Source organism: Brachyistius frenatus, unplaced genomic scaffold, assembly GCF_029030835.1.
Source record: "Brachyistius frenatus isolate BFR_SWC_R1_liver_20210118 unplaced genomic scaffold, ASM2903083v1 Contig_32, whole genome shotgun sequence".
NCBI classification, from domain to species: Eukaryota; Metazoa; Chordata; class Actinopteri; family Embiotocidae; genus Brachyistius; species Brachyistius frenatus.
This window is the reverse complement of record NW_027210631.1, coordinates 769927-793627: the sequence shown is the minus strand read 5'-3', so window position 1 is coordinate 793627 and position 23701 is coordinate 769927. Positions and strand designations below refer to the sequence as shown.

At 40.8% G+C, this 23701-nt stretch overlaps 1 protein-coding gene across 1 annotated transcript in view; it reads left to right on the top strand.

Annotated features, from left to right (window-relative positions):
• The window catches only part of LOC138621697 (adiponectin receptor protein 2-like), a 29620-nt gene extending 14201 nt beyond the window's left edge, over positions 1-15419 (top strand). Inside the window, exons 5-10 of the mRNA XM_069699931.1 lie at positions 9383-9568; positions 10378-10549; positions 11257-11443; positions 11557-11744; positions 12660-12853; positions 12968-15419. Coding sequence (XP_069556032.1) covers positions 9383-9568; positions 10378-10549; positions 11257-11443; positions 11557-11744; positions 12660-12853; positions 12968-13096 — 1056 coding nt within the window. The 3' untranslated portion in view covers positions 13097-15419. The remainder of the gene's footprint in view (positions 1-9382; positions 9569-10377; positions 10550-11256; positions 11444-11556; positions 11745-12659; positions 12854-12967) is intronic.
• The last annotated feature ends 8282 nt before the right edge of the window (positions 15420-23701 follow it).

The window sequence follows — 23701 nt, the reverse complement described above, 5'->3', positions numbered from 1 at the left end:
CGCACTATCACACTCCCAGTGAGGAGTACTTAAATGAATACACTCATGACTACCATAAAAACAGGCGTGACAACTTGTGACCGTGATTACATAAAAGTATATTTACTAAAAGGATCACAAGGTTTTTCATTAACAGAGGTCAAAACGATGTAGATAAGAGTTAAAAACACACCAACTTTAAATGTCTTCTGCTACTACAACTCGGCGTCCTGGAGAGAACAGTTGGGTGTTTAATGCCATGCTTAAGGGCGCCTCAGAAATAGTTGCTGAAGGAGACTTATGTGAGGCTTACGGGGTCTTGAATGTAATCAGGTTTTACCAGCAGCTTCTTGGAGCTCGATTTCGCACGGCGTGATCGTGAGCCTGGTTCCCAAGGTTTCCAACCTCCACTTATTATCGACACCCTCTCACCACCTTCGAGGCGTTTCAAACTCGGAGGATGAGTCATCCGGTGAAATAGTAATTAGCAGTCACATTATGACGGGGTCGACTCTGCCTGACGCTCAATTTGAGTTTTTCCACCCCGGGTCTGAAGTGATGCGGCTATCGAACGCGTGCGAGGTTCACAACTCCCGAAATAGCGCCGACGATATCCAGGCGACTTCCCGGAAGGAGAGCAAACACATTACCAAAAAAATCTGTGTGATTAGCTTCTCATGAAGGCAACCTATTAAACTGAACAAACAAATGTGCCCGACACTCTCCCACCGAGGCGGCACTTGTGTTCCTTTTTAAGACCATGTGTGTGTGTGGTCAAAGCTGCCGCTCTATTGTTCAGCGTGAAAGGCAATCAGCAGAGCGTGGTTCGGCTGTAACACAATAGTGTGTGTGTGTGTGTGTGTGTGCGCGCAGCCTTTTTACCTGCTGTAACGCAACGCGGATACCCGAGAAGGCGTCAGGCGCCCCGGCCCCCCCAGTCAGCGAGGGCAGGCTGTCTTAACACCACACAGGCTGCCCCTTGAATTTTTCAGCATTTTGCGAAGGTGTTAAGTGTGCGTCTCAAAACGTGTTTGAGTGTGAGGTTTAGCTTCGGGGTTGGTATCGCACATCCAGTTGTTTGCCATCAGATTGGAGGCCTTTCTGTCTCTTTCTTTGGCAGTTTGAGCTGTATTTTTTTTTTTTTTTTATGTCTAGATTTGATTTTATGTTACAAGGGAGATTTCCTTTTTAAAAGTGTAGTCTTAAGTAACAAACACGCTCTAATCTTTTCCTGTGAAGTTTCCTGTTGTTTTCAGATCTTTTTGAACTTGTCCCGATGGGATTCTGGTATTTGAGTCTTTTCCTGATCGCACAGTTGCAGATAAGCATTTTGAAACAATAGTGTTTTACCTGCCAACAATTTCAGCCCACTATCTTAGCAAGATGTATTTTATAGGAGAATTTATTGCCCATAAACGGATCATTAAAAAAAAAAAAAGCCTTTAAAAGTAACAATCTAAAATGCCGTATTTTTCTGTTTACATGTGCATTTATAACCCATAAGTGCCGGCCTTCCTGTGCCATTAAAGCTCAATTACATTACAGCTCATTTAATTCAATTCAGGTAAGTAAGACTTGGAGGAATTGTGAGTGGAATTAGCTGTGAGGCGAGTCGGGTTCAATTGAAACTCTGTCCCGACGCTACTAATGAAAATTAGATTTTTCAGTGAAAAGAGAAAACGGCTAAAAATAGCCAAAGAACCCAATAAAGTCTGATAACATTATCCTGTTCTTTAAAAAGCTTTTTAAAAAAAAATCTTTTTAGAGAATAAAAACACGCACAATTTTATTTTGCACACACACACACACACTTCGACAAATGCAAAAAAGGCAAGTGCCACTAACATCAGTAATAGTGAACAAACACCAGTGAAGAGTGCACAACGTTGTGGCCCTGAGATGCTTTGCCACGTCCTCTTTTTGTGCTCAGAGCTTTTATTGCTGTCACACATGTCAGGTTAAAGTAACATCAGGTTTCACTTTGTTTTTGTGTCCCCGGTCATCCGTAATCATCAGGTTATTCTAGGATTCCTCTCGGTTATTAAAACCTTGAACGTTGTAGGGAACAAATTACTCATAATGTTCCACGTCCTGCCACCTGGTAGTGGCCACCAGCGTGTTTTTTTTTTGTTTTTTTTTAACGTGTTCACCTGATACACAGTGGCCCAAAATAGATTTCACCCATAAACAATTGCTGCTGGAAAATGAGCCCCTTGAAAAGAAATGGTTAAATTATCTTTTTTTTTTTTTTCTGTACTCCACAAAACCCGCTAAATCAATTTTTATGATTAGAATTTGTTCCTTTCTGTATTTGGAAAGTCTTCCTTTACAGAAAAAACATGAATTTCAAATGTTTCACAAAAACTCAAATGATCACGTGTGATTGGGGTTTTAGAACATTTTAAAAGTCTCTAATGTGTGAAGCTCATTGTAGATTCCTCTGTGAAAATTTACACATACTTTCCCCATTTTATCAGATGTTGCAACATGTGATAAACGCACGTCATACGTGATCACGTGTATTGTCTCATCTGAAAAACATAAGATGGTCATGTTTTTTTTAAAGGGATTTAAATAGTAGATCGTTGTCCGTTTGAAAAAAACCACTGGATTAGTCTTGTCTTGTTCTAATGAGAAACTACAAAGCGACTAAACTCACATGTTCTATGGATTTACAGAATCAAATCTCTTTAACATTCTCCATCCAATGAGGCAAGAAAAGCACCAAAGAAAACACAAGGAGCTTGGGAAAAAAAACGGCTTTTTTTTTTTGGTTTAAGCCCTCCAACTATGAAAAGTTTGATCAAAATCTGCGTCTCTTTGTTGCTGATGCGCATTTTTTTTTCATGCTCTCCTCACGGTCACGGGCGAGAACAGACAGAGCAGGTCATCTCGAGCGCTGTTTTTTTTTTTTTTCTTCCAGGCGAGCATGTGCGGGCCCGTGTTTGGAACATGCTCTGCCTGTTTTCGAGGGTCGCGCCGTCTTTTCCGAATCGCTATTGTCCCAGGAGAGCGTTTGTGCATGTGGGAGTCACGTGTTGATTCGCCACGAGCTGCGCAGGGGTTACAGTGTACAAGGGTGAGCTCTTCCCCTCAGGCTCGCCCGCCATTGGTCCGCTGAGTCTCCGCTGTGTCCGTGTCGGCTGGCAGCTGTTTCCTGGATCCCGCCCTCGACTGTGCAGTCGGCACGTGACGTTGTTTACATCGAGTCCAGAGTTCCACGTTTCACTGAAAGAATTGTTCCTCCGAATCTTTTTCCGCCTCTGTGTCGGGCGTATCTGTGGAGCAGAGCAGAGCGGAGGATCCCTCGTAACACACACTGTGTGTGTGTGTGTGTGTGTGTGTGTGTGTGTGTGTGTGTGTGTGTGTGTGTGTGTGTGAGAGAGAGAGAGAGAGAGAGAGAGAGAGAGAGACCAGCTCTACATACACAATAGATAATGAGTCTGAAGGGAGCTGAATATACGCTTTTTGTGTGCGTGTGTGTGAAACAGAGGAGGAGATTTTGTCTTCAGGGCCTTTTAAGAAAAACTGCCTTATTAAAAGCGGCGTCTCGCAGGATTTCCTCCTGTTCCCACGTCTGCGTATCATCCAAGACTCGCTTCTGAGCTCCTGCTTGTGCGAAAAGTGTTTGGAAGTCTCCCTGCTGTCACACTTTGCCCCGCACCATCTGACAGATCCAGAGTGCAGCACATGCGCCACATTTGGAGTCGGTGCGTCAACGAAGTCCAAAAGTAAAGAGAAATCGATCGGGATCATTTACACAATCTGACCCTTCCTGTCAACAACGAAACAAAGTCACTGGACTAATCCAGAACCATGTGCTTCGTCCAAAGATGGAAAACTTAAACACCTTCAAATTGAACGACTTCCCATTTTTGATCATTTATATACCTTGGTTTGGTCATTTTATGCTGAAATGATAGATTGAGACTCTTAAATCATCACAGTATGAAGTGTATGACCTTTTATTTTCCACAAAGAGTAAAACTCAGCCATCAGAAAGAAGCATGCTGCCTCCATCGCTGCTCTGCTCCGGTAGAGGAGAATATTTCGTCGGGGCCAGCCCGAGGAAATTCATTCAATCTGTTCCCGTTTAGGAAGAAATATTGTTCTCAGTTAATTGTTTAAGCGGTAAAAAAAAAAAAAAAAAAAAAAAAATCACGATTTGTCCTGAAAAAAGTAAATAAAGCTCAAATCGTTGGGAATAAAATAATGTAACTGGATTTTGTCTGATCAGCACATAGGTGGACTGCTTTTCATTTTAGATCAGAGAAACTCAACTTTTTCAGTCGGTGAACTTGACGTGGTGAAACTGATGAAAACGTTGAAATGAGCGAGTCACCGGACGATTAAGGTGAAACTTGGGCTGTGCCTGCAGTGCACTGATAAGTCTTATTTCCCCTCGTTAGGAGACACACACCCTCACTAACATGTACATCAGCCCGTCCATGCCAACCCTTTAAAAACAAAATACACTGCTTCTCTTGTAGAGCTGAAACGACGACCTCCGTGACAGAAAATTCTCCAGTGATGTTTTTATTTTTAGATAAAACTGCTTCTCGCTCTGCAAATGTGAATTCATTTGCTGTTCTTCAGTCTTTTTATTATCTTAAACTGAATATTTTCTTGGACCGTCAGTGGGGTGAAATGAGCGTTTCCCAATGAGCGTTGGGATATAGTGATTGGTATTTATCGCTTTCTGAAATTTAATAGACCAAGCAGTCGAGTGATTAGCTGAGAAGGCAATCGCCAGATTGAGTGACGATGAAAATAATCTTTATTTGCAGCCCTAGTTGTCGCCACCCTGCCTCTGTAAGATTCCTCCGAACTCCCCCTGAAGCCAAATGTCTGCTTCAGTAACAGCCTTTTAATGTGCCGAACACGCCATCGCGTCTGATTCCGTTTGTGAAGAGCCTCTGAGGTGATTCCCGGGTAACTCGTTCCTAGAAAAAAAAAATTGAACATTGCTCTGCTGAAATGTGGCAACCGCCGAGATGACGGTTTGCCAAGAGACATGTGACTGGGTGAGACGAGCAGCCCGCCTGCTCTCACTGACCTCCGCGCTGATTTAGTCTTCCATGATGAGCTGTTATTTAGCGAGCCAAGGATGGAAACTTCCCGGAGGGATGGGGGGGGGGGGGGGGTCGTATCTTCGGCGTATCTTCCGCACGGAGTGAAATTTGACTCCACGGGCTCCCCGCCGCCGCCGTAATGTCCTGTCGGAGCAGCTGGGGCAGAGTCACATGTTTCTGGCATACCGCACTATCAAAAACATGTGACTTAATGGAAGTGCATTAGTGTGTGTGTGTGTGTGTGTGTGTGTGTGTGTGTGTGAGTGAGTGATGGCCCAAACCTCCCAAGAATATTCGCCTACTTCGCTGGTGCCCTTCCCCGTCCTGTCTGAACCTTCTTGTGTTTACAGCAACTTCAGCTGAGCGGTCGACGGCCGAACCCTCTGCATCACCTGCTGCTAAGCCTCGACGCCGCGGCGTTCACAGTCTGGGTTGAGTTTAGTGCAGCTGAACCGATGTTCTGCAGGAGGAAAGGGGGTCGTTTTTTTTTTTTTTTTTTTCTTGTCTCAAACTTACAGCCGGACCTTTTTTATTTTAATTTTATTTTTTTAAATTTATTTTCCTGTCAATATCTGCAGGCACGCAGAGCCTCCTCTTTACAATCAACCCTTTTCATTACTTCATGTGGGATAAAGTTAGACGCTGACAAACGGACAACACCCATATTTAAGCATGATTCTCAGGATCAGGGCAGGAAACCAATCTGTGGCAGAATATGTAATAGATGTAAGAAGCAAACAATCAGCTTTGGTTGTAGTTTTGTGAAAATACTTTTTTCCATCCATCCCATTCAGGTTTTTAAAAGGATTTGTTTAGTTTCAGAAGTTTTCTCATCAGGGACACGGAAATAATTGTCCCATAAATCGTCTCTGGGCTGACCTTTGACCCTTGACCTTCTTATTGTCAGTTGATAATACTTCACGTATTCCACTCTTACACCTTTTACTTCCTTTCAGCAGTTCGCTCAATGATACTTACAACATACTTGGGCTGCAACTAGGCATGTTCATCCTCGATTAACAGGCTGGATTCATCTTTGGTGTTAAAAAAAAATGTAAGAAAACAAAGAAAAATGCCTTGAACAATTTCCTGAAGCCCAAAGAGATAAATATTAATTTGTCTGATAACCAATTGAAAACTCATTTATCTGCAGGAATGTTAATCGATTGATTATCAAACTGCAGTAGCTGCCACGTCGTCATCTTGACGCACCGATTAACTGACGCGACGGTCACAATGATCGTTTTGTTAAGTCCACTTCCTGCATTGTTATTGTTGACACGACGCCGTTGCTTTCATCAAAGAATCATTTCAATCTTTTCTGTTGAAACGACACCAGAGCAGGTTCGGTGCTTATTCAGCATTTTACCGCTGAATGGGGGAATATAGTGTAGAAACACGACTTCCTGCTTTTTATTGTTTATCACACAATAATTAGTTCACACCATGTGATGACACGATACACCCAGTAGTGGTCCAGTACAATGCAGCAGTGTGACGGGAATATTTACTGTTCCAGTGCAGCAGATGCTGCCTCATTGTTGTGTGTGTGTGTGTGTGTGTGTGGGTGAGAGAGTGTGTGTGGCTTCTCAGGAGGGACAGATTTAGTGATGGCATCTTGTATATGCTTAGAGGACACCCTATTGTCCCTCCTACACACACACACACACACACAGTTATTCACACCCTTCAAGAGTAACCTCAGCGTACCGTGAGACCGGTAGCATCTGGATTTAAGCCTACACCTACATTACATGCATGCATGGACGCACGAGAAAGGTTATTACCACACACACACACACACAAAGACCGCAGAGCACACGTGACTATTTGGCAGCCACCCAAATACCCTCCGCTCACATAGTGTACTCAATCACCGCCGCTTACCCTCGCACGCACAGAATCGATGTCAAGTGTCATCTTTATCTCGGCTCTGAAACGCAGTGAATTTATGAGAACGTCGTTAAACAGTTGCTCGCCTTCAGCTGTGAATGAAACGCCGTGCGTGGGTGTATATATGCGTGTGTGTATATGCGTGGGTGTATATATGTGTGTGTGTGTGTTTGCTTCTTCTTTACATCGCAGCAGACTGAGAGTTGTCCCCGTGCGTTGCTAAACACAGACACACAGTGTCCAGACAGGATGCAAGACAAACAAAGTAGGATTTTTAGGGACGGAAAAGTGAACGTCTGCAGATGACACATCCTGGTCAACACGCACTCACACAAGCAGGCACCATGCTGTTACAGCGTGTGTCGCTGGTGGGTTTTTAAAATGGGTTAGTCATGCATTATATATTTTAAATATATATATATATATATATATATACAGGACTCTCTCTTTCTGCAGTTCTCTTGTTCTCGTGTCTTTTTTTTTTTTTCCTCCCGATTTCTTCAATCTTGTCTCTTTTTTTTTGTTTCTCTCCTCTGGAGTAGTAAAAAAACCATCTTTACTGATCATTTCCTTTCTGTGTGTGTGTGTGTGTGTGTGTGTGTGTGTGTGTGTGTGTGTGTGTGTGTGTGTGTGTGTGTGTGTGTGTGTGTGTGTGTGTGTGTGTGTGTTAAAAGAACTGTGTATTTTCACCACTACATGTTTAAATGCGTACGTGCCTCTGAGCCTTATCGTTTTTTTTTCTCCACCTGATTCCACACACAGCGTCGGTGCGCTGTGTGTGTGTGTGTGTGTGTGTGTGTGTGTGTGTGTGTGTGTGTGTGTGTGTGTGTGTGTGTGTGTAACTGTTTTGTGTGTGTGTCAGTTATGATGAATGACTGTGTATTCATCACAAAGCGGCAGCCATATTAATTCTGTCGTCGGCTCGCCAGCTGCGACGGCCCTCGTGTTAGATCGAGTTCGCGCTGTCTGCCGAAGCTTCCAGTTATAAGTGTGACCGTGTCCACATCTGTGCAATATAATTATCTCCGTTTTCCTAAAATATACTCTTATTAGAAATGCAAAAAAAAAATAATTGAAACGGTCTGATAAGAAACGCACAATACCGACGAGCAGCGTTGCAATTAGTCGTCATTCGTTTCTCAGTCTGCGCGTGTCCGCACGCTCTCTTCCGTTTTGAGAGTCGTCGTGAGGTGATTAATGGCACAACAAATAACACACTTACCCCAAGATTATGTTGATTTCAGAGGCTTTTATATAACCGCTGCTTGCCTTGATTAGATTTATTCCTTCAGTCTGATCTCGGAGGTGAAAGCCGCCGATTGGTTCATACATATGCAGCAGTAGGCTGTGTGTAAAAGGGGACGACGTGGCTTCCGGGTCTGGAAAAATGATTCGGATTGAGTCGCCGCTCGCTCCTCCCCGGCTCGTTCGGTCCCTTCTGGCGAGACGACGACGGACAACATCCGAATTTGGAGGCTTCAGAGCAGCAGCTCACAAACCAACGAGTGACGTCACTGCCGGTTGCCGCCGGTCAGTTTTTCTTGCAAAATTTCAGTTGGTTTGGGCCTTCTTTTTTTTTTTTTTTTAATTCTGATTTACAGCGTTTATACAAAACATTTCTTTCCGTTTTGAATTTTACAACCACTTTAAATCAGAATATTCATGTCAACACGGCTCGTGTCTTTGCTGCAAATCCCCACGACAACTAACCAGTTCAGCTCAATACACATAAAACGCAGACTCTCTCCGTTCACGCGGCGCTCTGAAGTGGCGGTGCGAGGAACGCGGTTGCAGCACCGGGACAGATTTCCTCACTGTACGATCACATTTCACCGCTCGCGTCGCCTCACGGTCGTCACCGCAAATCCCGAGTCGTCGTCGAGACGCCGAACGATCCACGGGGACGCTGGGAGGAAGTTCTCTTATCACGTTTGCGTGCGAGAGGAGGGTTACGCAAGATCAGATCAATAAAGACTCGCCTGAAGTGGGCGCCGCGTACTCGTGGCAGGTTCACGTTGAAGGTCACTTCTTCTGTCTTACGCTTCATTCTGGGGCCCGAACTGAAGATTAGTTTTCTTCATCGATTAATCCGTCGACTATTTTAAAGGCGGCCTGACATTTTTTTGTTGTTGTTGGCGAGAGCTTCCCGGCGGCCTGAAAAGGTCTCGCGTCGTCTCGACCGACAACCCACCACCAAGTTTGTTGTGACGGAGGACTAAAGGAAGCGGGAAAATGTTCACATTTAGGATGCTCGAAACTGAATTGTACAATTCTTTCATTCTAAAAATGACGTCGATTTTATCAAAACTAGTCGGCGATTCATTCCCAGTTGAGCTGAAAGAAATCCCAAACGAACGAGCGACGAAGTCCCGAGCATTCATAAAACAGCCGGCCCTCTGAAATCCCAACAAACGTGTGCGTTTCTTTTTCTTTTTCAGAGCGTCCCGGATTGCGACGAGGACAGAAGGAGAAAGGAGGAGGATGACCGAGGAAGAGGAGGAGAGGAGAAAGAGCGGCAGCAGGAGGAGGAGGATGAGAGAAGCGTCGATGAAGGTTTCATGGGGATGACGCCGTTGCTGCAGGCCCACCACGCCATGGAGAGGATGGAGGAGTTCGTACACAAGGTAACGAACACGCCGACGACACGCCCGCGGTCCCCCTCGGTCCTTCCCTTGAACTCGCGTGGAGACGTTTAGGAGCTTTTTAATTCCGCTGCAAATTTGTTTCTCCTCCCAAAAGCTGCCGTTTTGTTTTCCAGAGGAAGCTTTATAGCAACAACACTTCATAAAGCCACATAATAAAAGGAACCAATAAAAACGACTAAGATTGTGTGCACTTCACTTTAGATTTTTTTTTTTTTTTCGTTGTACTTTTATCACTTCAAGTTGTGGGCACGAACCCAACTGGGAAAACATCCAACATTTTAATGATGATTCGACCAGTTTACGAGTGCAAAGTTAACAAAGCGCGCGCGGCTGGTTGATTTCTGCCTCCCACTTCGCCGGGAACTTTATTTTGGTTCTGACGGATCTAATCAAACGCGTGAGCTTAATTTTGAAATTTCAAAAATGAGAAAGTAGGCCGACGCCGGAGGGAGTCGGAGGATCTGCTCTTGGGACGCCGCCGCTGAAACGTGGCCCCGCATGAACCCTCGCACACGCCGAGAGTCTGCGTTGTGAATTAGTGGAATTAATGTTCACTCCACACTCGCGCCGAAAACTACACGCGCTCGCGTACTGCACCGCAACTCTTCCGCGCAAACGCAACCCACGCGCGTCCTGTTTTCAGGACGTTGAATGAACGACCAGCTGCTGCTCATAAAAGGAACATTTTTAAATTTGATTAGGAGCGATTTTCCACGTGCGCCAGCCTCCGGGCTCCGATTTTACGAACTCGCATTGAGATGTCCCGGCGTCCTTTGTTCACCGATCAGGTGTGGGAGGGTCGGTGGCGAGTCATACCTCACGACGTGCTCCCGGATTGGCTGAAGGACAACGACTTCCTGCTCCACGGCCACAGGCCGCCCATGCCTTCGTTCCGCGCCTGCTTCAAGAGCATCTTCAGAATCCACACGGAGACGGGAAACATCTGGACACACCTGCTCGGTACGACGAGCGCACACACACACACACACACACACACACACCATCACCACATTACAGCAGGATTAGGATTGAGGACGGGGATATTAACGGCAAAGTTATAAGAGTAACATATTGTTGTTTGTTTCCATTTCTGTAATGTATTACTCAACTCGCCGCCGTTTGATCCTGGAGTTAATCCTTATAATTAACCAGACTTGTTGGGTAACAAAACCTCTTTGACTAAGAAAAGAAGCTGCTCAGCTTTCAGCACCATTTTACACAAAGTCAATCCAGCAAAGCCAGAACATTACAACATTTTGATTTGGGTTGAGCGACTTGGAATTAGTTGAATTTGTATTATGCGACTGTGCGTCTTTTATCTCGTTTCAAAAACCGCCTCTTATTTCTGAACCTCCTGGAAGACAAATCAGCTCCTGATCAGTTTTTCTCCTGGACTGTAAACAAGTTGTTGTTTTCGGTCTCTGCTCCCACCTAGTGGCCGGAGAGAGACAGTGCAACTGGAGCGAGATAGTGGGAAGGTTATTCGCAGCAGCTGATTTATTTTGGTTTGATTAAACATAAAATCGATCAAAACTTTTCGTATGAAACTGCTGTGGAAACAAGTTTTTTTTATTTTTTTATTTTTTATAGAAAAGCACACACTCCCCTTGTGGTGGTTTTTCCCTCTGCGTCTCTCACGCCGTCACCTTTTCCACCTGTCCCGGCAGGCTGTTTGTTTTTTCTCTGCCTCGGTCTGATGTACATGTTCAGGCCCAACATGTCGTTCGTGGCTCCGGTCCAGGAGAAGGTGGTGATCGGGATGTTTTTCCTGGGAGCCATCCTCTGCCTCTCTTTCTCCTGGCTCTTCCACACGGTCTACTGCCACTCTGAAGGCGTGTCCAGAGTCTTCTCCAAGTAAGAAAATCCTGCTGTAGAAAATGTCCTTAAAAGCTAAAAAAAAACAAAAAACCCAAAGTGAAGCCAGCAGATGTCATAATGTGTTTTGTTGTTGTTGTTGGGGTTTCTAGGTTGGACTACAGTGGGATCGCCTTCCTAATCATGGGCTCCTTCGTCCCCTGGTTGTACTACTCCTTCTACTGCTCCCCGCAGCCCTGCTTCATCTACCTGATAGTGGTGTGTATACTGGGACTGTCCGCCATCACGGTCTCCCAGTGCGACTTCTTCGCCACGCCGCAGTACAGAGGAGTCAGAGCAGGTAGAGTCTCCACTTTATCTTTGTTTTATTTATCAATAATGATATATTATCACCAGATCAACTTTGTGTGATTACTAATGTGGTCGCCGTGATGAATCTGGTGAGAATTCTCACACTCGTGCGTTTCCTCGTTGCTCCTCGGGTCGGACGGCTTCTCAAGTTCACGGCTCGTGTTCGGCGTCACCGCTTTCACCCGCGTCGTCTCGAGGCGGCGGGATGATGTTTTTTCACTGTAGACGGACAACCCGGCGGACATTCGACCGCTAAGGGACCCGGAGGAGTTGGTGAAGCCCAAAGCGAAGCTGGAAGAGACGGAGCATCGGACTTTCGCTGGTCGGTTTCGACAAGAGACGCGGCGGACGCGGGATCATTCGGTCCATCTGAGACCGGCAAAGAACAGTGGGACGGTTGGCTTGAATGAAGTGTGGAGTTCAGCTGTCAGATAGATTTTGCTGAATGAGGAATATCTCGTGTAAATTGCGAAATGTTGCGAAATGCAGATTAATATAAGTTGCCGTCGGACGCTCTCTCCCACATCGTTTCAGTGGGAGGAGCGTTGCCGGCCGACCGTCTCCCGTGACGACGACGACAAAAAGCAGCGGATTAAAACGTCCGCTTTGTGCAGGCGCGCCGCAACACGTGCTGCTCGCGTCGATGCCTCCCACACGACGGAGCGTTTAAGGAAGGCGTCCGGTGTCTCTGGGACAACGAGCAGATTCAGACGGGCAAAAAAAAAATAAATCCAGAGGTAAAGCTTCGGGTGCGTTTATCCGTAAAGTCGCGGCGGATGTCGGATGTTTCGGGGGGGAAAAAAACAAAGCGTCGGTTTCGCTCCCAGTGTGAAAGGGGGTTTTGTTTACCCTCTTTTTTTAAACACCTGTCCCGCCGGCGTCGGCTCCCCGACGTCCTCTACAGGCGTGTTCGTGGGTCTCGGCCTGAGCGGCGTGGTTCCCACTCTGCACTTCGTCATCAGCGAGGGTCTGATCAAAGCCACCACCATGGGGCAGATGGGCTGGCTGCTGCTCATGGCGACGCTCTACATCACCGGAGCCTGTCTGTACGCCGCTCGCATCCCCGAGAGATTCTTCCCCGGCAAGTGCGACATCTGGGTGAGTGTCCGATAAACAGCCGTGTTGATCACCTCCTTATTTTCTGGTTGTTGTTTTGTTTTTTTTCCCCTCTCTCTTCTTCTTCTTCTTCTTCTTCTTCTTCTTCTTCCGTAGTTTCACTCCCACCAGTTGTTCCACATCCTGGTGGTCGCCGGAGCCTTCGTTCATTTTCACGGCGTCTCCAACCTGCAGGAGTTTCGCTACACGGCGGGCGGCGGCTGCGCCGAGGACGGCACTCTCTAACGCGCACCGACTTCACTCGTTCACCGATGCACATTGTTGTGGGTTTTTTTTTTTTTTTTACGGGGAGGCACCGGGTCGAGTAATATGCACAGAACGACGGTGCGCTCCTCAAACATTAAGACATGCACACACAGCCCCCCCCCCCTCCCCACGCCTCCCCTCCACCTCCCCCCCCCCACCCCTCCACCCCAAGCTGAAGACCGAGGTGGCCACGTGAGACACAGGATGGCCTAGAGGGGGCGCTATCATTAGAACTGACCGACGAGGTATTTTTTTTTTATTTTTTTTTTTCCACTCCCTTTCTCTACCTCTGTCCGTCCGTCTCTGTCCGTCCCCGTCCGTCCCCACCTCTCCGGCTCCGCGTGCGAAACCCCTTCCGAGACGAAGTGTTTCATAAAAGCCGTTTTTGAGACTCTTTCCAGGAAGTACCTGCTTTTTGTTCGGGAGACAATCGAAAGCCTCCCTTCAGTCACCCTTAATTTTACTCTTAATTAATGCTTTGATTTCAAGAGGAAGCATAATTGTGGCTTAAGGAGAAAAAAAACAACATTGTGGGGTTTTTCTTTTCTTTTCTTTTCTTTTCTTTTCTCGCTGAATGCTGTTTTTCAAGTCACTTCAGCATTCAAATAAGAATTGAGTGAAAAAACATCTCGGGGGTTTCTAACTTGATTGTGAAGGTTTGCAAGGGAGGACGCCGGGAAACGGGGGGGAGGAGGGGGAGGAGGGGTTAATAGTCACTTTGAAAAGTAAAAAAAAAAAAAAAAAAAAAAAAAAACCTTTTTCATGTAAATAAGATTTCTAAATTTTGGGTTATAGATTTGTATTAAATATATATATATATATTAAAAAAAAAAAAAAAAAAAAAAAAGATATAAAATCATGGCAAGAATAAATAGATTTGTTGGGGGAATAAATCAATTGGAGATGAGGAGCGCTGCATCTTCGCTTGTTCTAGCAGCGAGCTGCAGCGGAGAACATGTTCGGTCGTCGGGAAGCGCTTCGAACAACTTTTAATGTGTTTAAAGTGTGTTCGTGTACGGATGAGAGGTGGAGGTGAGCCGGAGATACAAGGCGCAGCACCTGAATCTTAACAAGCAGCAGCTTCAAAACGCGCTGGCATTTTGTCTGCAGCGCAGCTGGGACCTCACCTTTTTGTCTTTTCTTTTCTTTTCTTTTTTTTTTTAAAGAAATACAAACGGGGCGGCAGCAGAGTCACCGTCCCGGCCGTACCCGTTCTGTGTTCGTCACCGAGTCGGATCTCAAATTTCACAGATTTTGCGCTCGGCCGAAAACTTCAAATCTGAACCATGATGTATATTATCATCCTGATAATGTAGCGGTTTTCATTTATCTTTCTGTAAATTGTCCCATGTACCTAAAAAAAACAACCCACCAGTATAAGTTTCTTTTTTTCTATGACGTGCCCTTAAATGATTTATTAAAACACATCACGCATAAGTTTAAGGTATTTTTTTTTTTTTTTATATAAACTAGTCCCCAGAGGTGTTTATATCATTTTGGTTAAACGATCACAGTACAGGTGCAGTTTGTTGAAGTCCTCTTCTTCTCTTGACTCTTTATAAGATTCGCCTCCACACAGATGAAGGATAATCTGTCTGAAAACATCTTTTTGATTGAGTTGTATTTTTATTCATCCACCGCTGTTATCATTTATATTGCAAGCTTTAATTTCAAATGTTTTCCTCTTCTCTCTCTCTCGCTTTCTTTCTTTCTTTCTTTCTATTTTTTTTTTTTTTTTTTTATGTATTGCTCAGAGGCGAGGGACGAGCAGAGAGGCTCTCTCGCCCCGCAAAACGGCAAAAACAAAACGCGAAACAATCCGACGGTGTTCTCGAAAAGTCACGACATCGACTTCAAGGGCTCGTGAAGAGTCTCGGATGTTGAGACTTCACTTGGAGATTAATACGAGGTGAAGTTTTTGAATTTGTTTTCTGGCAATACCAAAATCTTACACCTGCACAATAAAAACAACACTTCCATATAAATATTAGATTCTGATCTTGTGTTTCTACGATTGTTAGAAATGTCGGTTTGCGAGTTCCTAAACGGCGACCGGATTGATCTGCGTCTCTTCTTTGCATCACACTTTGCCTAGAAGGAGAAAAAGACAGTATTTTCACCGTTACTCTTTTTTTTTCTTTTGCTCATTTTTCTGTTTTATCGAGTTTATATTAATTTATTTCTCTTGGGGAGTGCATCATTTGTCTGTTGACGCACACGTTCCGTTGCGATGGGAGTGTTTGATTGCAACAGACCTTTATATCTGCTGTATTGTTCTAATAAAACGTTTTTTTGAATTCTGTCAAGTCGTCTGATTGGTGGTTTGTAAATCCACAACTCTGAATAATCACGTAAAAAAATGTATGCCATTTTTTTTTATTATATTTTGGACGACGTGCTATTTTATGACATTTTCGTGCTATTTGTGACGACATTAAGTGAGAATTCTGTTCATCTTATGTTAGCCGGTACGTTGGTGCAGTCGTCAGTGTTGTTGTCTCGGTCTGAAGTTGCTGTAGCATGTCGTCCCAAATATGATCAAAAAGTCATACTATAGCATGTCGTCCCAAATATGATCAAAAAGTCATACTATCGCATGAAATATTCTTTTTATTTTTTACGACATTTAACAAGTATGACTTCCGTTCAATGTATGTAAGCCAACACAGTGGTGCAGCTGTCAGCGTTGTCGTCTCCCAGTCTAAAGGTCCAGGGTTCAAGTCCTGCCTTTGACTTTCTATGTGCAAAACTAATAACCTGGAAGTAAAGTTTGTCATCCATAATTATAATAATAATGACGACTAACTTATGCATGTTGGACATAATGTAAAACATTACATTCAAGCAAGAACCTGCAATCCTCCACACTAAGTTCCAGACCCCCTATCAAACCTAGAAGCTCCTGATTATGAAATGACAACCATTTTGCTGTCTTTATTGCATGCTTGTCTGACTTATATAACTTTTAAACATGTCAGGGAAGAGTGATCAATAGTGCAGTGGTTGGCATTGTTGCCTTCCAGTCAGAAGGTTGCAGGTTCAAGACCCATCCTGGAAAGGATGATGTTAACATCTCTGATGAAAAGCCACAGCAAGAATCGAACCTGGAACCTTCTGACTGGGAGTCAACAGCACTAACCACTGCACCACTGTGCTTTTATCATTAAAAAGTTTAAAAGTCATATAAGTTCTATAAGTCAGACAAACATGCAATAAAGGCAGCACAATTTTACAGTTGCTAGCGTTGTCATCTCACAATCAGGAAGTACTCGGTTCGATCAGGGGCTTGGGACTCTGTCTGTAGAGGATTGCATGTTCTTGCCTGGAGTGTGACTTTGTCACATTTACGACTACATGATGTTTGTTTTACATCATGGACTACATGCATGATAACATGCATAAGTTAGTCATCCATATTTTGGACGACATACTTTACTTTTACTTATTATTTATGCAGGAACATGCAAATTCCACATAGAAAGTCCCAGGCAGGGATCGAACCACAGACCTTTAGACTGTGAGACGACAACGCTGACAACTGCACTATTGTGTTGCCTTACAAAAATTGAACGAAAGTCATACTTATAGCATGTCGTCTGAAATATGATCAAAAAGTCATACTATAGCATGTCGTCTGAAATATGACCAAAAAGTCATACTATAGCATGTCGTCGGAAATATGATCAAAAAGTCATACTATAGCATGTCGTCGGAAATATTTCCAAAAAGTCATATTATAACATGTCGTCGGAAATATGATCAAAAAGTCATACTATAGCATGTCGTCAGAAATATGATAAAAAGTCATACTATAGCATATGATCAAAAGTCATACTATAGCATGTCGTCTAAAATATGATCAAAAAGTCATACTATAGCATGTCGTCCGAAATATGACAAAAAAGTCATACTATAGCATGTCGTCCCAAATATGACAAAAAAGTCATACTATAGCATGTCGTCAAATATGACCAAAAAGTCATACTATAGCATGTCGTCCGAAATATGATCAAAAAGTCATACTATAGCATGTCGTCAGAAATATGATCAAAAAGTCATACTATAGCATGTCGTCCGAAATATGATCAAAAAGTCATACTATAGCATGTCGTCTGAAATATGATCAAAAAGTCATACTATAGCATGTCGTCCTAAATATGACCAAAAAGTCATACTATAGCATGTCGTCCAAAATATGATCAAAAAGTCATACTATAGCATGTCGTCCTAAATATGATCAAAAAGTCATACTATAGCATGTCGTCCGAAATATGACCAAAAAGTCATACTATATAGCATGATCAAAAAAGTCTATAAAAATATGTTCAAAAAGTCAAAGTATACTATAACATGTCGTCCCAAATATGATCAAAAGTCATACTATAGCACAGATATGATATATATATATATATTATATATTTTACGACATTTAATAAGTATGACTTCCGTTCAATTTATGTAAGCCAACACAGTGGTGCAGCTGTCAGCGTTGTTGTCTCCCAGTCTCAGGGTTCAAGTCCAGCCTTTGACTGTCTATGCGCAAAACTATTAACCTAAAAGTAAAGTTTGTCATCCATAATAATGATGACTAACTTATGCATGTTGTCCATAATGTAAAACATTACATTCAAGCAAGAACATGCAATCCTCCACACTAAGTTCCAATCCCCCTATCAAACCTCAAAGCTCCTGATTGTGAAATGACAACCTTTTTGCTGTCTTTATTGCGTGCCTGTCTATATGACTTATATAACTTTAAAACATGTTAGGGAAGAGTGATCAATGGTGCAGTGGTTGGCATTGTTGCCTTCCAGTCAGAAGGTTGCAGGTTCAAGACCCACCCTGGAAATGATGATGTTAACATCTCTGATGAAAAGCCACAGCAAGGCCAAGAATTGAACCTGGAACCTTCTGACTGGGAGTCAACAGCACTAACCACTACACCACTGTGCTTTCTTCATTAAAATCTTTAAAAGTCATATAAGTTATATAAGTCAGACAAACATGCAATAAAGGCAGCACAATTTTACAGTTGCTAGCGTTGTCATCTCACAATCAGGAAGTACTGGGTTCGATCAGGGGCTTGGGACTCTGTCTGTGGAGGATTGCATGTTCTTGCCTGGAGTGTGACTTTGTCACATTTAAGACTACATGATGTTTGTTTTACATCATGGACTACATGCATGATAACATGCATAAGTTAGTCGTCCATATTTTGGACGACATACTTTACTTTTGTTATTATTTATGCAGGAACAAGTCATACTATAGCATGTCGTCTGAAATATGATAAAAAAGTCATACTATAGCATGTCGTCTAAAATATGATAAAAAAGTCATACTATAGCATGTCGTCTAAAATATGATAAAAAAGTCATACTATAGCATGTCGTCTAAAATATGATAAAAAGTCATACTATAGCATGTCGTCTAAAATATGATAAAAAGTCATACTATAGCATGTCGTCTAAAATATGATAAAAAAGTCATACTATAGCATGTCGTCTAAATATGATAAAAAGTCATACTATAGCATGTCGTCTAAAATATGATAAAAAGTCATACTATAGCATGTCGTCTAAAATATGATAAAAAAGTCATACTATAGCATGTCGTCTAAAATATGATAAAAAAAGTCATACTATAGCATGTCGTCTAAAATATGATAAAAAGTCATACTATAGCATGTCGTCTAAAATATGATTAAAAAGTCATACTATAGCATGTCGTCTGAAATATGATAAAAAAAAAGTCATACTATAGCATGTCGTCTGAAATATGATAAAAAAGTCATACTATAGCATGTCGTCTAAAATATGATAAAAAAGTCATACTATAGCATGTCGTCTAAAATATGATTAAAAAGTCATACTATAGCATGTCGTCTAAATATGATAAAAAGTCATACTATAGCATGTCGTCTAAAATATGATAAAAAAGTCATACTATAGCATGTCGTCTATGAAATATGATGTCGTCTAAAATATGTCATACTATAGCATGTCGTCTAAATATGATAAAAAAGTCATACTATAGCATGTCGTCTAAAATATGATAAAAAAGTCATACTATAGCATGTCGTCTAAAATATGATAAAAAAGTCATACTATAGCATGTCGTCTAAATATGATAAAAAAGTCATACTATAGCATGTCGTCAAAATATGATAAAAAAGTCATACTATAGCATGTCGTCTAAAATATGATAAAAAAGTCATACTATAGCATGTCGTCTAAAATATGATAAAAAGTCATACTATAGCATGTCGTCTAAAATATGATAAAAAAGTCATACTATAGCATGTCGTCTAAAATATGATAAAAAGTCATACTATAGCATGTCGTTTAAAATATGATAAAAAAGTCATACTATAGCATGTCGTCTGAAATATGATAAAAAGTCATACTATAGCATGTCGTCTGAAATATGATAAAAAGTCATACTATAGCATGTCGTTTCAAATATGATAAAAAAGTCATACTATAGCATGTCGTCTGAAATATGATAAAAAGTCATACTAATATGATAAATAAAAAAAAGTCATACTATAGCATGTCGTCTAAAATATGATAAAAAAGTCATACTATAGCATGTCGTCTATGAAATATGATAAAAAAGTCATACTATAGCATGTCGTCTAAAATATGATAAAAAAGTCATACTATAGCATGTCGTCTGAAATATGATAAAAAAGTCATACTATAGCATGTCGTCTAAAATATGATAAAAAGTCATACTATAGCATGTCGTCTAAATATGATAAAAAAGTCATACTATAGCATGGTGATCAATAGTGCAGTGGTTGGCATTGTTGCCTTCCAGTCAGAAGGTTGCAGGTTCAAGACCCATCCTGGAAAATGATGATGTTAACATCTCTGATGAAAAGTCAAGGGTAAGAATCGAACCTGGAACCTTCTGACTGGGAGTCAACAGCACTAACCACTGCACCACTGTGCTTTCTTCATTAAAAAGTTTAAAAGTCATATAAGTTATATAAGTCAGACAAACATGCAATAAAGGCAGCACAATTTTACAGTTGCTAGCGTTGTCATCTCACAATCAGGAAGTACTCGGTTCGATCAGGGGCTTGGGACTCTGTCTGTGGAGGATTGCATGTTCTTGCCTGGAGTGTGACTTTGTCACATTTACGACTACATGATGTTTGTTTTACATCATGGACTACATGCATGATAACATGCATAAGTTAGTCGTCCATATTTTGGACGACATACTTTACTTTTACTTATTATTTATGCAGGAACATGCAAATTCCACATAGAAAGTCAAGTCATACTATAGCATGTCGTCTGAAATATGATCAAAAAGTCATACTATAGCATGTCGTCTAAAATATGATAAAAAGTCATACTATAGCATGTCGTCTAAAATATGATAAAAAAGTCATACTATAGCATGTCGTCTAAAATATGATCAAAAAGTCATACTATAGCATGTCGTCTGAAATATGATCAAAAAGTCATACTATAGCATGTCGTCTAAAATATGATCAAAAAGTCATACTATAGCATGTCGTCTAAAATATGATAAAAAAGTCATACTATAGCATGTCGTCTAAAAAAATGAAAAAAAAGTCATACTATCGCATGTCGTCTAAAATATGATCAAAAAGTCATACTATAGCATGTCGTCTAAAATATGATAAAAAAAACTCATATAGCATGTCGTCCAAAATATGATAAAAAAGTCATACTATAGCATGTCGTCTAAAATATGATCAAAAAGTCATACTATAGCATGTCGTCTAAAATATGATCAAAAAGTCATACTATAGCATGTCGTCTAAAATATGATAAAAAAGTCATACTATAGCATGTCGTCTGAAATATGATAAAAAAGTCATACTATAGCATGTCGTCTAAAATATGATCAAAAAGTCATACTATAGCATGTCGTCTAAAATATGATCAAAAAGTCATACTATAGCATGTCGTCTAAAATATGATAAAAAAGTCATACTATAGCATGTCGTCTAAAATATGATATGATCAAAAAGTCATACTATAGCATGTCGTCTAAATATGATAAAAAGTCATACTATAGCATGTCGTCTAAAATATGATCAAAAAGTCATACTATAGCATGTCGTCTAAAATATGATAAAAAGTCATACTATAGCATGTCGTCTAAAATATGATAAAAAAGTCATACTATAGCATGTCGTCTAAAATATGATAAAAAAAGTCATACTATAGCATGTCGTCTAAAATATGATAAAAAGTCATACTATAGCATGTCGTCTAAAATATGATAAAAAAGTCATACTATAGCATGTCGTCTAAAATATGATAAAAAGTCATACTATAGCATGTCGTCTAAAATATGATAAAAAGTCATACTATAGCATGTCGTCTAAAATATGATAAAAAGTCATACTATAGCATGTCGTCTAAAATATGATAAAAAAGTCATACTATAGCATGTCGTCTAAAATATGATAAAAAGTCATACTATAGCATGTCGTCTAAAATATGATAAAAAAGTCATACTATAGCATGTCGTCTAAAATATGATAAAAAAGTCATACTATAGCATGTCGTCTAAAATATGATAAAAAGTCATACTATAGCATGTCGTCTAAAAATATGATAAAAAAGTCATACTATAGCATGTCGTCTGAAATATGATCAAAAAGTCATACTATAGCATGTCGTCTAAAATATGATCAAAAAGTCATACTATAGCATGTCGTCTAAAATATGACCAAAAAGTCATACTATAGCATGGCCACAGCAAGGCCAAGAATTGAACCTGGAACCTTCTGACTGGGAGTCAACAGCACTAACCACTGCACCACTGTGCTTTTATCATTAAAAAGTTTAAAAGTCATATAAGTTATATAAGTCAGACAAACATGCAATAAAGGCAGCACAATTTTACAGTTGCTAGCGTTGTCATCTCACAATCAGGAAGTACTGGGTTCGATCAGGGGCTTGGGACTCTGTCTGTGGAGGATTGCATGTTCTTGCCTGGAGTGTGACTTTGTCACATTTACGACTACATGATGTTTGTTTTACATCATGGACTACATGCATGATAACATGCATAAGTTAGTCGTCCATATTTTGGACAACATACTTTACTTTTACTTATTATTTATGCAGGAACATGCAAATTCCACATAGAAAGTCCCAGGCAGGGATCGAACCACAGACCTTTAGACTGTGAGACGACAACGCTGACAACTGCACTATTGTGTTGCCTTACAAAAATTGAACGGAAGTCATACTTATAGCATGTCGTCTGAAATATGATCAAAAAGTTGTACTATAGCATGTCGTCTGGAACATTTCCAAAAAGTCATATTATAACATGTCGTCAGAAATTTGATAAAAAGTCATACTATAACATGTCGTCAGAAATATGATCAAAAAGTCATATTATAACATGTCGTCTGAAATATGATAAAAAGTCATACTATAACATGTCGTCAGAAATATGATCAAAAAGTCATACTATAACATGTCGTCAGAAATTTGATAAAAAGTCATACTATAACATGTCGTCAGAAATTTGATAAAAAGTCATACTATAGCATGTCGTCTGAAATTTGATCAAAAAGTCATACTATAGCATGTCGTCCTAAATATGATAAAAAGTCATATTATAACATGTCGTCTGAAATATGATCAAAAAGTCATACTATAACATGTCGTCTGAAATATGATCAAAAAGTCATACTATAGCATGTCGTCTGAAATATGATAAAAATTCATATTATAACATGTCGTCTGAAATATGATCAAAAAGTCATACTATAGCATGTCGTCTGAAATTTGATAAAAATTCATATTATAGCATGTCGTCTGAAATTTGATAAAAAGTCATATTATAACATGTCGTCTGAAATATGATCAAAAAGTCATATTATAACATGTCGTCTGAAATATGATCAAAAAGTCATACTATAGCATGTCGTCTGAAATTTGATAAAAAGTCATATTATAGCATGTCGTCTGAAATTTGATAAAAAGTCATATTATAACATGTCGTCGGAAATATGATAAAAAGTCATACTATAGCATGTCGTCGGAATTTCCCCTCGGGGATTAATAAAGTGTATAAAATAAAAAAACAATTTTTTTTAAATTAAAAAAAAATTTGACCAAAAAGTCATATATTCGTCCATAATATGGTCAAAAAGTCATACTATAACATGTCGTCGGAAATATGATAAAAAGTCATACTGTTGCATTAAATACGAAATTTGAACGGAAGTCGTACTTATAGCACAAAAAAGTCAGTTCTTTAATGTCGTCCAAAATGTGATGAAGTCATACTATAGCAGAAAAAAGTCAAACTGTCTTCTAAAATATGCTAAAAAAAAATATGCAAAACATTTTTTGGGTGATTTTGGACATTTTTACGGCATTTCAGACGACATCTGTCGTCAGCGCTTCCCTTTTGAAGTCACGTCTTCCTTTCTCTTGTTTGTACGAGAACAAGCGCTGAATTGCTTGATTCTTTAATTTAATATAAAAGAATTCATTTCAGTTTTTTTCCTTTAACTCGTCACCTGCGTTGAAAACGTGTGATACTTCTGAAAAACAAGGAAAGACTTGACGA